Source organism: Pelmatolapia mariae, linkage group LG5, assembly GCF_036321145.2.
Source record: "Pelmatolapia mariae isolate MD_Pm_ZW linkage group LG5, Pm_UMD_F_2, whole genome shotgun sequence".
Taxonomy (NCBI): domain Eukaryota; kingdom Metazoa; phylum Chordata; class Actinopteri; order Cichliformes; family Cichlidae; genus Pelmatolapia; species Pelmatolapia mariae.
In genome coordinates, this window is record NC_086231.1 from 25,835,078 (window position 1) to 25,851,605 (window position 16,528).

General features: G+C 41.7%; 1 protein-coding gene across 4 annotated transcripts in view; it reads left to right on the forward strand.

Annotated features, from left to right (window-relative positions):
- LOC134627962 (plexin-A1-like) overlaps window positions 1–16,528 on the forward strand; it is a 178,339-nt gene that overhangs the window by 70,442 nt on the left and 91,369 nt on the right. For all 4 annotated transcript variants that reach the window (XM_063474478.1, XM_063474480.1, XM_063474479.1 and 1 more), the window contains exon 4: window positions 12,558–12,698. In XM_063474478.1, the coding sequence (XP_063330548.1) occupies window positions 12,558–12,698 (141 nt within the window). The remainder of the gene's footprint in view (window positions 1–12,557; window positions 12,699–16,528) is intronic.

Consider the following 16,528-nt stretch of genomic DNA (forward strand, 5'->3'; position numbering starts at 1 on the left):
GAAATTTGCACTAAAAATGGTCTGTTTGCAAGAGAATTCGAATTGTTTTAGTTAGAATGTTAAGATACTGGGAAAATGTTTTGAACATTTTGTAGTCTTTTAAATAGTGAAGTCTAGGATGGAGGAAATGTCAAAAATGTATCATCCTCATCCTGTTTCCACTGGTGTCATTTCATGTATAATATAAAGGATCAAGTAGCTAGTTGTTTCAGCGTGTGTGCCTCTACACATGCCTAGGACATCTGGTAAATGTCACTGTGTGTTTTCTACTTCTCTGCCCCTCTCCTCTGTTGCTCTCACACACATAACGGTGTAGTGTTTAAATAATGTTGAGGTATAGGTGTGCGTGTGTGCGTGCATGTGTGTTTGTGTTTGGTTTGCTTTGTTTTTTGTTTTGTTTTGTCTTGACTTCTCTCTTTCAGATCCTTGAGTTGTTTAATTGTTTCATTTCAGCTTTTATTGGAGTTTCACGCCCACAGCCCCCCCCCCCCCCATATTCAGATAGAGAACAACATTTCCTCTCCCCTCTGTCCAGTTCAGTCCAGTCGTTTGGCTCTTGAATCAGTCATGCTTGTTGTATTTGGTGGGCAGCAGCCAAGGCCTTCCCTATGGGCCATTACGGCACACTAGGAGTGCAGAATGGTCCAGCAGGGAGGGAGTTGGGGAAATTAACGGGAACAAAGCTATGAGATGGAGTGAGAAATAAAAATGTAAAGAGAGAAAGCGCTGAATGAACAACACACAGATGAATCAGTGAAAGAAAAAGTGTTGAAGGGGTGTATTGGGAGGCACATTGCTCTGACTCTTGCTTGTGGCAGCCTTCCCAGTTCTTCTTGCATTCTCCTCCTTTAATTTCAGAGGTGAATTCCCAGCAGCAGGGCTAAACACAAGCCAGGGACATTCTTCTCTGGCTTATCCCCAAACAAGAGTTGGTAATCTGGGGGAAAAGTGGGTGGCCTTACCTGGGAAAAGAGAGATGATGGTATAAAAGCTGGTTGGGGAAAGTTAATGTTTCAGTTTGGTCTCACCACACTGCTGTGTCAGGCTTTGGGTTTCAGACAGAACCCAATGTTGTCTTTGCTTGGGTGGAGAAACGGCACGAGTTCCTTTCACTTAAAGGAAACAGCAGTGCTAGATAGGGCTGTGCGATATGACCAAAATCTCATATCCCGATTTAAGACATTTATCATCCCGATAACGATATATATCACAAAAATTTTCAGCTAATTCTGTGAATCTCAGGCAAGTTGACTTGCGTGAAGTGTTTTCAGCTGGGCGTCGTGTACCTGGAGTCGAGTGTTACATAAGTTGAAACGGCCTCAGTTTTCTTTGTGAGTATTTATTACACGGTGTGCTGCGGGGAAAAGCCTGTTCTAAGCTTGATTTTTATTTATTTATTTATTTTTTTTACCCCTGACGGCTCTTTTTAGCTTCTCATGCGTAAACACTCTGCATTCTATTTCACGTGATTCAGTTTAGTTTGAAAAATCTCAACAGGATCTTCAGCTTTATTGTGAAAGGTTTAAAATAAACATGCGGACAGCGGAGCCACGCGATGGTTTTACCGTCGTTGTTGCTAACAACAACACATAAAAACAATGGCTTGTCTGTCTGTAGTGCGGTTATATTAAATATAAGAGGAAGAGAGAACTTCAGGAAATTATACAGTGATCATCAAAACGATGAAAAAATATTGCCGTAAACAGTTGATTTTGCGACACCACGAAACAAACGATAGCGTAAAATGAAACGATAGACGTTTTCATATCGTCATCCGATATATATCGTTATATCGAACAGCCCTAGTGCTAGATCACTTAAAAATACAAAAAAACAAACTCTGCCATATATGTATATATATATATATATATATATATATATATATATATATATATATATATATATATAGATGTGCTTTCAAAAATTCAGTTCTTTAAGTTTACTCATTCCCAAGTAAATACTTCATCACATCTTTATTTTGAAACTATTAAAACACCCATCTTCCCATCCAAAAATAACTTTAATCTCATCCATCACAACATCTCCATCCAACATTCAGGAAAAACAGTTATCCTGCTGCCAAGATCAACAGGGTTCCTCCTGCTGGACAAACAATAATACAGTCCAACTGTGTCAAGCTAATGGCAGAAATCCCACCAGACCTACAGATCATGTACCACATCACCTGTAAACTCAAAAGTAAGAACATTCAGACATGGCACGTGCACGCACGCGCGCGCGCGCACACGCACGCACGCACACGCAGAGACACACATTCCTTTCTTGTTCTGTGTTCCTCCTTCGGCTGATTGTTTTGAGGTTGCCATGCCAATGTCTTTGCAGTTATTCCCTGACATATGGAGTGTTGGTTGATGATGATTTAAAAAGGGGGAAAAAAAGCCCGGGTGTGAGTGTAAATGTGCACAGAGGTGTTTTTACATACACAGAGGCATTACCATGCTCACAAGCATTCACTGGCACATGTACAGAGAGGCTGATAGGTTGGTGTGCAATAGAGGATTGTACTGAAGTGTAGGATTAGGGCGGCCACGTCAGGAATGTGCCTCCTCCTCTCATACAGAAACCAGCACACGCAGCACAAACAGAACTATTTCTTAACCTAACACACTGTTCATTCTCCCAAGTTTGCACTTTTGACCACCTCATACAGCAGAATAGGCACCGGCAAAAACCTGTGGTGGGGTAACTATCACAACATGATTTGGGTGTTTAAATATTATTCAACGGTTAATGTTTGAAGGTCTTGTCACCTCTGTGTTTATTGGAATTGGTTCATTTCAATGTTGTTGCAACAGCTTATGGATTTCCCCACAGGGCAACAAGTTTTTTTTTCCCTCAGTTTCAACTTTGGTGAACTTTCAGATTCAGTTTTGCTGACAAATGGCAAGATGTCTTGATGGTGCTGACCTTTGGAAAAAGAGCGAGCCCTAAGTGAAGAAAGTTAACTTGGATTAACACGGAAAATGTCAAACAATTGCTGCCTTCAGTTTATTTAATGTGATGTTTTACTTCTTTTTTTGGCCATTGTGTATATTTGGGATTGTCAGAAGGCTTTAAACACCTGTTAGCGTGATACTCGTCTGACATTTTCTAGACTAAACAAGAGAAGAAAAACAAAAAAAAGAGCAAGAAAAGAGAGAAAGGATGGTTAAGATGAAGGTGTGTGTGTGTGTGTGTGTGTGTGTGTGTGTGTGTGTGTGTGTGTGTGTGTGTGTGTGTGTGTGTGTGTGTGTGTGTGTGTGTGTGTGTGTGTGTGTGTGTTATGGTTAAGTCTATCTTACATTACACTTACAGGACAACACTATGAAAAGTCTACCACGCTAGCACCCTGCAACTCACTGATTAAGCCCACATACATACACATGGGTGACCACTGCTGTAAATCACTGGAAACCACGCGGTAAAAGCTCATTTTAAACACCATCTGCATTCCTCATCCTTTACAGCTGCCAGACTTTATTCGTGTATGTGTGTGTTCTGTCGCTGCTTTTCTCTGCCCTCCAAATCTCCTCTCATTTAAGCCACCAAGCTTCCTATTGTTACCAGTAACTTTGCTCCTAATTTAAAACATCTTCTCTGTCGCCAGCTGACAGTGCTGTGGTTTCACTGGTTTGTGCCATTTAGTGCCCTGTGCTCATTTAGACTTTGTTTATGTCATCTTCTCCCAGTCTTTTCTTGCTCGCTCTTTACTTGTTATGGGCGTTTGCAATGTTTGAGAGCCAAATAAGAGTTTTACTTTTCTGTGTTTTGAATAAAAACAAAAGAGGAATATACTGTTGAGAGAAAGGCCTTTAAAAAAAGAAGAAGAAAAAAGTCAGGATTAAGGGAAGTAGAAAAGTGTCTAAACACAAAAGAGAAGAGGGGGGAAAAGATTATAGTGAAGAAAGTACTCCTCCCAGAGGAACTTTTAGGTAGGGGTAAAATAAAATGAACAGAGCGGGAGAGAAATAAATGAAAGGGGCTGTGGAGAGGAAGGCATTTGTGGCCAGGAATGGTTTGGCACACATTACACTGAGGTGTAGTTTTGGCGTGGCTCCCATTAGCCTCTTGTGTTACATCCATTACAAAAATCTGCACGCGCGCACACACACGTGCAAGCACACACTCTTACATGGCAGCACAGTCAAAACAGACCCACATCTTAACCACCATAGAATTTCCTTGCCATAATTCTGGTCCTACCCAGAAAAGATGGAAATCACTCGTCTCTCTCTCTTTCTTCCTCTCTCTCCCTAAAAGATGTTATTAGAGGCACCAGTGGCCATGTAATCACTTTGGCTCTCCCACAGGAAGAGACACACACACATATGCACGCACACACACCTACCTTAGTAATTACAGCTGAAGATGAGGTCCTATTCACTGTAATCCTAGTGAATGGCTGATATAGTTAATAAATGGTGGGTCAAGCGGTGCTGCATAGTGTCACATCAGAGTGGGGGTGTGTGTATATATTTTTTTTTGTGCGTTTTCTTCAGCTATTAATTGATGCCTTATTATTGTGACTGATGTTGATTAACTCTGTGCACACAATTGCACACTTTGCATGTATTCACTGCACGCAAGCACTCAGCTACACATGCAAATTGATAGACTGCCTCACTTAGTTTGTATGCACATACACTTTCTTTCATACAAACACAACCTTCCCCATTCCTACACACGCACACAATACAAACACAGTTGTTCAGCTGATCTCTTCCTGTGTTTGTATGTGGTTCACTGCCCTCTTCAAAGCCACATGCACACCCCCACACCCGGTTGCATTAAGCACTCTTCCCGATCTTTGTGTACTTTCCCACCTTCCTATGTCTGATAAGTCTGGAGGCTAGCAGCTTGTTAGCAGAGCTCCTCACAGTTTCTCAGTGGCTTCGAGGCTTCGCAGTCATCCGGAGATGCCAGTGTCACTTCAGGAATCATATAACATGTTGCCATTCTTGCTTGAACGCACTCGTAAACATATCAATATTAAATCTCGACTTAAGTCTAGGCACTTTATGTCTTTAACGTAAACATCCTCTCAGCAGTCTTTGATGTAAATGTGTAATATTGTTTTGGTTGAGATATCCCATAAGGGATTTGTGTTTCGCCTCAATGTAAGAGGAGGTCTTTTCTCATTTGAATGGCGACACTAAAAAGGCATTCAATTGGAAAGCTCTATCTTCGAGTCTCATCTTATTGTATATGATAATGTTGTGGTGCAATTTCTTCCCCCGTTTGCAAGACAGCTGATAAAATCAGTCATAGTAAAGCACCTCTCTAGATGCAGGGCTTCTCACGCTCTCAGCCTTGTGTGTGTATGTATGTGTGCGCGCGTGGAGATGCAGATGATTGAGTTAGTGTGATTTAGTGATGGTTGGAAGATGAAATGCTGCCGCTGTGCCGTGTCTAGCAACTCGCTACACACACTTATCTGACGACTGTTAGCTAAAGGCATTTAATTCAGAGGGTGAAAAGAGGAAGAAAGGAGACGGTATGAAGAAGGAAAGATGAAATGGGAGTAAGAATGCGTGATAGATGAATTAAGGAAAAGGAGAGGAATGTATTGGCAGAGAAGTAAAGGATATAACAATGACTAGGGCTTTTAATTTCAGCAAGCGTGAGGATTAAAAGGCATCAACAATGATGAATAGCTTTAATTTGCTCTTAAAGCAGCTCACTTTCTATCTCCATGTTCTACCTTCATGTTATTGTATGCACACATGTGCTCTGGGAGAGAGATACCACATGTGGCTTGGACGTTTTGTTCCTTTTCTTTTTTCCTTTTGTGTTTTCTCCCCTCCTCTTCCTCCACAGCCTGTTACATGTTTCTGCAGCTGTAGATGTGTGTGTGCACACGTGTGCGAGTGTGTGACCTTTTGGGGAGTACTGCTGGTGAAAGGCCACTGGCTCACACATGAATAACCATGGTGTAGACATGCGGACGAATACCAAAGACGGTTGATAAGATTTGGCAAAGCAAGTAACCTGATATGACAGAATCAGATTGCAGAGCTACATATTTGACTTCATCGACTGTAAAGCGTGAGCTTCAGTATCCTTGATGGAACGTGTCAGGTGCAGCTTAGAAGAAACAAAAACACAACTGCTGTGGTGTAAGATCATAAATGTACAAAAAACATTAAAAAAGCTTAAAATAACTCTGTTTTTCATTCAAGTTGGGACAGTGATAGACAAGCGCTTGAAATACCCAGAATTCTTTGTGCTTCTAAGTAAAAGGAGATTTGACGATGTGTGATTTATTGTTGCTAACAAGGTTCCAAAGTATAGAATTTCATGTGAGTTATTTTGAGGTCTGTTAAAAACAAAATGTGTTAAAGATTTTGTTCCCAGACCGCTGTGCCTATTGTTTTTTTTTCCCAAAATGTAAAATGTAGGATTTGTAAATATAAACTGATCATACAGTTAGTGGTTTTTCTAGGGAGAAGGCAAGAAGTCATGGCATGCAACTGAGTGAAAACGCCTACACAGATCTGCCATCTGGGGTTTAAAGTTAATTGCTTTATGTGAGGCATAGTCCGTTCAACTAGTGTTCTGGCTGATATTTGACAACATAATAGCCCACATAGTATAGATTTTAAAACTTTTTACATAATAAACATCTAGCACTGTGTACTCGCTCACAAATGTGGCCATGAAAAATCTAGTCTGTGACTTTTTAAATGGAAATTGAAACTGGGTAGGAAACCTGTGCTAGGGTGTGGTGGTGTGTGGAAGAATTGCTGGCGTACTAGTGAAGTGTGGGAGTGTGTGTTTTTGTCTGGGAGCTGCAGCTAGTTATTGCATTTTTGACGCACACTGCCTTCGTTGCCTTTTCTTTCCCTTAATCTAGGTTGTTAAGCCTTTTGGGTGCTCGTACTGTCTATCTATATAAATAAACCTACATGAATAAGTAATATCCAGAAGCGAGTAAGACTTCCTTTTACTAACTCTCCCGCAAATACAAATAACATTGTTTAATCATTCTGCACCAATAAAGCTTCTTTTTGAATAAAAACCCATGTTTGCGTCTGCTCTCCCTCCCAGACCTTAAAATAAGCCGTTCCAGACATAGTGTTATGATAGCAGACACACAGAGCTCATGTGTGTCTGTACATGTGTTTGAGGGTACACCACCTCCATCATTGTCACCATAGCTCTTTGTCTGTCTTGGCTCTCTTAAAGAAAAGGCTGTTTGGTATGACTGTCTGACCCACATATGGTAAAGGTTTGCTCAGGGCTTCTATGTGTGTTGGCTGCCTATGGTGTGTATGTATATGTGTGTGTCTGTGTGTGGTGAAGTGGGATTTGTCCCATAGAAGCATCAGGGCCATCAGTCACTCATGTGTGATGTTCCATCTGCTCCCAGCTTCATACTACTTCACAGTCAGCCATATACATAACTAAATCTCCAGAAGGCTTTTGTTTTATTTTATTTTTTTGGGAAGATGAAACTGTTTATTCCATTGAAACCATTTGTATACATTGAATGGATGCTCTGTTTTCTCTAACAATGCATGGTAAGTAAAATACAATAGAGTGTACTGCTTCCCAGTAACCCAGTATAGATGTTTTTGTTTTGAGTGTACAGTTTAGAGGGTCCAGTGCTTCCTTAGGGCCAACATCCTCCTGCTGTTTCTGAAACAGAAAACAATACAATAGTCCATTAAACACACACGCACACAGACACACACGCATCAAGGAGTAAATTGTGTGTTTTCTGATGACTGCTGCCACTCGAGAACAACAGATATATTTGTTTTGTGTCGTGCTGCGCTCAAGTTCTGCCAAGCTCACTACGCGATAGGAAGTGAGTGATTTCAGGTCTTTATCTGAAAGCCCCCACTCGGAGAAACAAAAGTGCTGAAAGAAGGGAAGAAGATTTGAGAGGTGTTTGCAAGAAGCGGGCATTAGGTTACTCTAGTGTCCATCAAACCCAGTATATTGTGGTTGGGCTATTGTATTAGTTAATTTGGCTGAGTGGGAAATTAAATGAGGCACAGTTGCTTTGTATTGTGTGGTAGGGTAGACTGTAAGATGAGCTTGCCTAGCCAAGAATACAGAGTCACTGAGGTGCACAAGTCTCTTGTTTGCTCTTCAGCCTCTTTATCACACCCCCATACTGTCCAGGGATTGTGGGTGCATACCAATCTTTTGTTCGGTTCGTCACCCATTTAACACTTTCTTTCATTTCTCTTTGTTCTGTAGAGGGCCTACTTCGGTGGGGCCCCATAAACACACACATGCACATTCACTTGGGGGCCCACATCACATCAAAGTCAGGAATGTGGGGCTTGCAGCCATTATGTATGAATGCATGGACCTAGTTATGCCAAGTTTACCCTTCTTTAGATGTGGTGTCTGTGGCGGTGTGGTTTGTGTGCTGCTTCATGCTATTAGTGAGCCAAGCTTTATGTTCACTCACTTCTCCGAATCTGCTCTGAAATGTCAAAGCCATTATCCAGAGTCCGTGGTCTTGCTGAAGTGTTACAACTCTCAGACAGACCTGGGAACACCTGGACCAGTCTGTTTAGTTCCACTCCTTGTGATGCTAATTACAGTCTTGAGGCATTTGATGTCTTTTTTTGTGATTTCCCTCTCCCTTGTAGTCAGACTTAATACTTAAAGTGACAGTTTAAGACAGATGCTTATATGAAAATTTGTGCCTCTTCTCCTCCACCCGTCTTTACTCCCCTGCTTCCTGCAGCCTTTCTTAGTCTCTTTCTGCATTTTATTCTGTACACAATAGAAAGCATCTTATGGTGTCTGCCTCTTTCTGAATCTTTACATCTCATATGTACACTAGCTTCATCAGTTGTCACTTGAGCCAATGACAGGCATCATTCTCACTGACGTACTGTCTTATCATCCAGCTTCTTTACCCTCATACCGCCACCTTCCTTATCACCAGCTAGCTATCCCATGTATCTATCAGAGCAAACCAGGCCTGCCTGGCACAGATAAACCCAGCATTAGGGGCTTTTGGATGGATTGGCAGGTTGAGAGAGATGTTAATGCTCATAGAACAGGAAAAAATGGATATTAGATGTTGCAGGATGATGAGATAGGTGGTTGTTTGGAATGTTTCAGTATGGAGCGGGTAAATTGTTGGTTTATTTGGTTACAATCTCATTTTCTGATACAGGGATTATGCATGGTTTTTGAATATCAAGCGACACATTGCCGGAGGAGAAGTATCAGGGTTGTAAAAATAAACAAAGTTTTTGGGGAAAGTTAGAAATTTATGGATGCACTAGACGTTTAAGTTGTCTCTTATTTAATGTTTTAAATATTAGATGTCAGATTTGTTTTCTGCGTTGTAAAACCACTGCTTTCCTTTTTTTTTTCTTCCCCAGATTGCACAGATGTAGTAAAAACATCTTTTCTTCACCTCTATGTATTCTCAGTTTTATTTTAGCTGACAAAACATTATCACTACAGGAAGGAATGCCTATTTTGGTCATGGAGGTACTCTGAATAGCACTTAAGAAAGTTATGAAATGTCAGGTTATAGACTGTTTACGTCAGAACCACAGAAAGACAAAGGCTAAGGTTCATTTCCAGCAGCGTTTGTGCCGCATCATTTCCTACTCTCTCTACTGTCTCCTCTTACTGCTTTCCCTCACCGTTGCTTAAGACAGTGCCTTTAATGTGTTTAAAGTCTATTAACGTTACATTATACATGTTGACTAGAGAGTAGAGATGGGGCTTGTTTTGAAAATACAACCACAGCATCATTCTGTAGATTCATCCATCAAGGACTTAATGGTAAGCTAAGCAATACAGAGGACACAATCAGACAGCAACAGCTTCCCGCTTGATTACTGACAATTGCATTGATTTCTTGACTTAGCTTATAGGCACAGACAAAGAGTTGTGCATGCAAGCTGATGCAAACATAAATCTGTGATTTTTATATATGTGTGAGAAAACATCTTTACATGTTATCACTCTACAAATGCTTGTAGATCAATTGAAAAATCAAGCCGTATGCGCGCTGGCGTTGAGCTTGGACACCCACACAGGAATCTTCACACGTATTTGTACACACTTAGCCCTTGTATTAGCTTTAAACCCTTCTAAATGCACAGACCCTGCCATGTTAACCTTGTTATTAGAGCGTAACCTCGAATTCCAGACAGAGCAGCTCAGTTTGATTGAATTAGATCCCATCCATCTATCCATTCCTCCATCCATCTGTTCAGCTTATATATTCCATAGTCTTTTGTTCTCTTCCTGTAACTCTGGGCAGCCTCGCCCTCTGCACTTGTGGAATGAATTGATTTGAAATGATTTATTACCTGGTTTTTTTTGGGGGGGGGGGGTTTTTCTCTCTCCCCCCCCGCAAGTCGCCCACTCTCACTCACCCACTCTTCTGTTTTCTATCTTTCTCACCGTTGTCTCTCTCTGCACACTACTTTTTTTTTTTTTATGTTAGCACTGTAGATGAACTGCATCCTGAGAGAGGGAAAGCCTGAGCAGAACAAAGATGAGGGGGGAAAAGGTGTTATTTGTCAGATTCAATGTTTCAGTCCCTGTTTCTAAGCTGATATTAAAACCAGCAAAGAGACTGGTTTTTAATTTGGGGATTTTGCAGGCTGGATTTTGCACAGACTGACAAGCAGATGGATGCAAACAGAAGATAGGAAGGCTGTCAGAAAGACAGACTTACATTCTCTGTGGTATATTGCAAAACCAGTGTAGGCTCAGACTGGTCATTAGCCAGTGAACTGGACTTGGGTGCCGGATCCAGAGATAGATATGGCTGCCAATGGAAATGTCTCATTTTTTTTAAGGGAGTGGGAAAAAATGATACATAGAGGCCACAGAACAAAAGCTATTCTTTCACCTCTGTGTGCATCAGCAGCTATTTTTCTTTATTCTGGTTGTCTGCACTTAAAAATTGTGTTGCCTTATGTGCTGGTATGTGTGTTTGTGTGCGTGTGCAAACTCGTCTAGATGCGAACCAGCCGTGAATGAAATGTATCCTTTGTTTACGGGCCTATTATCTAGATAATAACATCCATATTTCCTCTCATCTCCAGAGCTTTATCACAGCCTTATGAGCTCTTTCTTTCACTCTATCTCACTATCTCTCTCTCTCCTTCTCTTTGGCACACACACTCATACACACACACGTACACGCACACAGCAGAGAGCGATAATGGGATTGTTGCCCTTGGTTTCTTTTGGCAAAACTGTAAATAATTTTTTTTTTTCATCACAAAGTGTGTGTTCATTGTTCACCCACATGTTTCTTTTTCTGTGTGTGTGTCTGTGTGTGTGCATATATATATCTCAATCAAACTAGTGCTTGCATATCTATCACTTGGTGTGTGGGTTGTCATCTTATCATTCTTTCATCTATCTGGATGTGAACCTATTTGTCAGTGTGTGAATTTGGTATCATTTTCCAGCTAGTCATTGCCTGCTGTCCTTCCCTTGTCACTGTGGGCTGATAGCAGTGCGAGTCGACAAAGCTCGGTAATGGAGAGCTGATACTTGCCCTCCCCCCCGCTGCTTTGTACTTTTCATTTGCTGCTGAGATGACTTTGGCTCACAGCCACGCCAGCCAGCCAATCTCCTATCTTGTATCTGCTCCATTACTTTCCATATCTTGGCAAATTATTTGCCAAAACTCACAAAGAAAAATTTGAGCATCCGTTCACGTGCATGTTTGTGCACGTGCTGACTTGGTTGCTCTGTATTATATTTGTCTACAGGGGCTTTGGGTGATCAGGTTGTTGTTCACATGCAGAGATGTGACTCACTGTTATGCTTTCTATTATTATACAGGACCACACTGTTTTCATACTTAACTTTTTTATTTTTTGCTCATAATTTTTAAAGTTTATTCCTCCCAGGTGCTGAACAAAAGATGTCTATAGTCATGATAACAGCACCATCCTGTCAATGTTGTTCCCTTCCATGCATCTACCTCTGTAATCACATCTGTGTTCGCAATAATTATACGAGACTCAATACTGCTATTAACACAACCTTTCAATTAAGCCGTTTACATAGCTCTGTAGAACAGGTGCTCTCAACCTTTTTCCAAAATTTTGATAATTTCATGCCTCCCACCTTATAATAACTACCACCTGTTACTGTTGAAGTGAAATCAGCTTATTTCACCAGCTGGAACAACATCCATAGACACTTTAGTGTGTTTGAACTTTGGTTTGTAGAAAAAAGTGCAGTGAGTGTACTTTATTTATTTATTTATTTTTTGCATGGATATTTAAAGGGAGATGTGAAAATGAAGATAAATTTGTCACCGTTTTATTTCCTTTATTCGTGCAGCAAATCTAGAGGAATTAAGCGTGTGTTTATTTTTATTGTGCATCAATGTTCCACTTGGATTAACACTGCATCATTTCTCTACAAGCAACAAGTTATTTTTATTTAGCTTCAAGGGTTTCTACTGTAAAAGCACGGGGGTTTTTAAGCAGCTGCTGTCTGATATTATTGCTGTATTCATGTACATCACTTTTCTGCATCATCTTTTTATTGTTTTCATATCCAAATGAGTTTTCCCGTGTGTTTCTTTTTTGCAGATCTTGGTTAACTCCATAAACGCCAGCCGTCCAGCAGTGCTATACGAGAAGGTGACCGTAAGTGAAGGAGGAAGTCCCTTACTGAGAGACATGCTGTTCAGCCCAGACCAGCAGTACATCTACACTTTGACTGACAGACAGGTGAGTTCATGTACAACAAATACACTAGGACACACATTCAGTCCCAGCAGACATGTTGCCATTGTAATACTTTTTCGACATAGTGTCTGCTGGGACAACATACTTTTTAAAACTCTTACATGTGATACATAAGTCTTTGTTGCGATTCAAATTCTCCATATCCAGCACCTGACTATTCAGTATTTGCCAAAGGTACATACTCATAAATACTAACATTTATTTTTGTTGTGTTGCATGTTTGAATAGTTCCTGTAGAGCAGCCTGTTACTAAATGTCCAGAACACACTTCCCTTGTGCATATTTTGACATTCCTACCAACTCTACACTCATTCTCTGTACTCACACAAATCATCCCCACTGGATTTCATTGCACACCAACACACATTCACACCAGCTACAAACATCGCCACCATGATGGCTTGCTAATAAGCCAGACATTACATACATGGGGAGTGCAGGGAGAGTTATAGGTCAGATGGGGTGTGTGTGTGTGTGCGTGCACCCTTCTTCTGGTGAAGGCTTTCTCTAGTGTGATGGTGAGGAGAGGAAGGGGTTGGGGAGGAGGCAGAAAGAGCGTGTCGCATCTCTGCTGCTCCCCATTTCCAGCTGCTCCCTGGTTGTTGGTTTTTGTTTTTTTTTCCTTCTGTCTCATTAGTGTGGTGAGTGAAGGAAGCAAAGCGAGAGGGAGGGGAGGGGGAAAGAAAAAAAGGGGTTGTACATGATGGGAATATGTCTGTATTTAATAGATCTAAAATAGGCTGTCGAATTGAAAATGGGTGAGATGTATCTGAGGTCTGCTCTGTGAGAGGCTTTTTCAGAAGTGCTGATTCTGTAGGTGGCTTAAATGAAAGTCAGGCCATAAAATGGAAACATTCTTTGTCTGTTTGACACCCAGTGGGATCATCAATGGTCACTGTATGACCACTGCCATGGCTGCGGCTTGGTAGATAAATATTTTTAAATGCAGATTGTGCTATGAGTGTAACAGTATGTTATATCACAGCCCTGTGTGTCCTGGCTGAAGATACCTCTGTTCAAGCCAGATGACCTGTGATGACATATGTGAGGCTCCATCTGCACACACACACCCCATCATCACAATCATCCATCAGTTCGATAGCTGCTTGTCACCGAACCCAGCTGCACGGTGGGGCAAGATACAACACCAAGTTCGTCTACTTCAGGAAACTTAACTTATAGTCAAAGAAGTTCATTCCCATTAAATTGATTCACTCGGTTCAACACATACAGTATGGACATGTATACACACCTTGCACCCTATAGGAACATCCCTATAGGGTTTCTGATTATAATCCTGACCATAGGAGCACAGAAGAAAGGAACATGAGCTGTGGGATGTGCTGCTCTTATTAATGGTAACGCACATATATACTTTTGAGGGGACACTTATTTTCAAGTTTTGGATTAAGCACATGATTGGGGAAAGAAGTAACATAGTAGAAAACGCACACCAATGCACACACATACTAGAAGAACACAGCACATGTCTAAGCAGCTAAGGGCATGAAGGGCACACACACAAAACCATAATGTTACTTATAGGCGCTAGTGCCCAGAACATGTGCTCGGTTACACACACTTTATGTACACACACAGTCTTGTAAACAAGTGTGTGTGTGTGTGTGTGTGTGTGTGTGTGTGTGTGTGTGCACACACAGAGCTTCATCTCCCTGTGCGTTTGATCCCCATTAATGGATAGCAGGCCTGGGTTAAGCAGAATGGGGGGCTGTGGTTTCCAGACCTTATAGCTAAAACCCCTTTCCAGCGCTAATGACTGGAGGGGGCAATTGCCTTCTCTCACCCTCCATCCTACCCTCATCTTTATCCTCTGCCCTCCATCTATCCCACCATGCCCCCACCACTACTTTTTTTTTCTTTAAATCCTCACTCTTGCTGCCACACACACACACACATGCACACACACACATGCACACACACACACACTCACACTCACACTCTCACTCTCTCTCTCTCTCTCTCTCTCTGATATTTCCATCTAAGCCCAAATTGAGTCCTCCCCTCTCAAATGCCTTCTACTGATCCCATTCCCATATTTTTAATGATCTCCCCCTATCGCTGCCGTGGCCCCCCTCACCACCAGATAGACACGCTCATACTCTCTCGTTCTTAAAGAGGCAAAGGTGGAAAATTGTGGGATAGATACATGGAATGGTGGGTAGGAGGGCCTGCTTTTGCTAAAAGATGCTGATACACTCACGCACACACATTAACACACAACTAGTTTGCATGAGGAATATAACCATGCCCCCTTTTTTTTTCTAGTGAGATAGACACACAGCCCTGCCTTCACCCTGGGAGCGTGTGTGTGTGTGTGGTTGTGTGTGGCTGGGTGCCTGCGGGGTTTCCTCAGACAAGCCAAGCACATTAAGGTGTCACTGGACATATCCACTGATGCGTGGACCACAAGTTCCACCACCCTTCTGCCCTCACCCACTCACATACACACAAATGGAGGCTCAGGCGGTGAGTCACAGTTAGGGGCGAGGCCCAGTGATTTATGACTTGCTCTGTTCCAGCTATATTCATCACTGTCATTATTATCAATGGAGGATATGACAGCGGGATAGGACGGCCTGCTGTGTGTGTGTTTGATGAGACAGTGTGTTATTGCAGGAAATTTAGATCAGCTTATTTCTCACTGCAGTCAGGGTTGTATGATTCTTATGGACTTAGTGCATGTTGTTTGTTTTTTTTAATCACATTGCTCACATGCACAAATGTACAAAAGTGTCTCTCCCAGTTGACATCCAGTCATTCACTCCTAAGCTGTGCATGTATACATTACACATAAACATATTAAAAACTGTTATTACCAAAAACGGGAAAATACTTTATGCAGATTAGCAGGCTCATTAAGTGCTGCTGATTTGCTCAAGTTTTTTTTTTTCTTTTCACAAAAATATTCAACACTTCAAGAAGAACAATGTAGCTCTTTGACTCAACCCAAACTTTTTGAAGCCTCTGCTCTGTGCAAATCTCCCTCTGTGGGAAATTGTCTTGTGGTGTTTTGGCTCAGTCAAGTCTTCCCGTCTTCAAATCATCTCATCTTTTGTTTTGGATCCAAAAAGGTAGAAAGCTGTGGCTTCATTTGATGCCACAGATGCTGCTCTTGCCATCTTTGCACCCTTTACTCAGCCCTTCAGTGTCATACACGCATGGGCGCACATATCCTTGCATCTTTGATGGCAGCCCTTGCATATTATGGTGCTGTAGTGTGTGGTGCTGGCTAATTGCTGAAAGCATGAATATTCATCTGCTCTGGTGTTGGATGAGGGACTGGATTTGAAGTGTGAGAAGGCAACAAGCAAGAATGACTTATAAGGCTTGATACAGGGGAGGAAAATTTTGTGTATGCATGAGGCAACCTTTGTTGTGTCAGGGAGGCACCTCTGATTGTTAGAGACTCACATTGATTCAGCTTGCTTACTTTTATATGACTATACATTTGGACAGAAACTCCGCTTTCAAACATTATTTCTAAACAACATTGATGAGCCATGTCACTGAAGCCAGCCTTGAGTCCTTGGGGCATGTGCAATGTATCCTCTGGTAGTGGATCCTGGGGGTCCTGTGAATTGTGGGGTGAGGTTTCCACAGACTGGATCTGTTCTGGCACCTTTTGTGGATACTCAGTTGGATTGGGATCTGTGAAGTTTCTGAAGCCAGGCCACCAGTTTACAGTGTTCATGGTGAACATCGTCCTGCCCCAGGAGTGGTCTTGGGGAGTGCTGATACAACTGAGTGCTGTTTTACGTGTCAAAGTAACATACGCATGAATGCCAGCACCC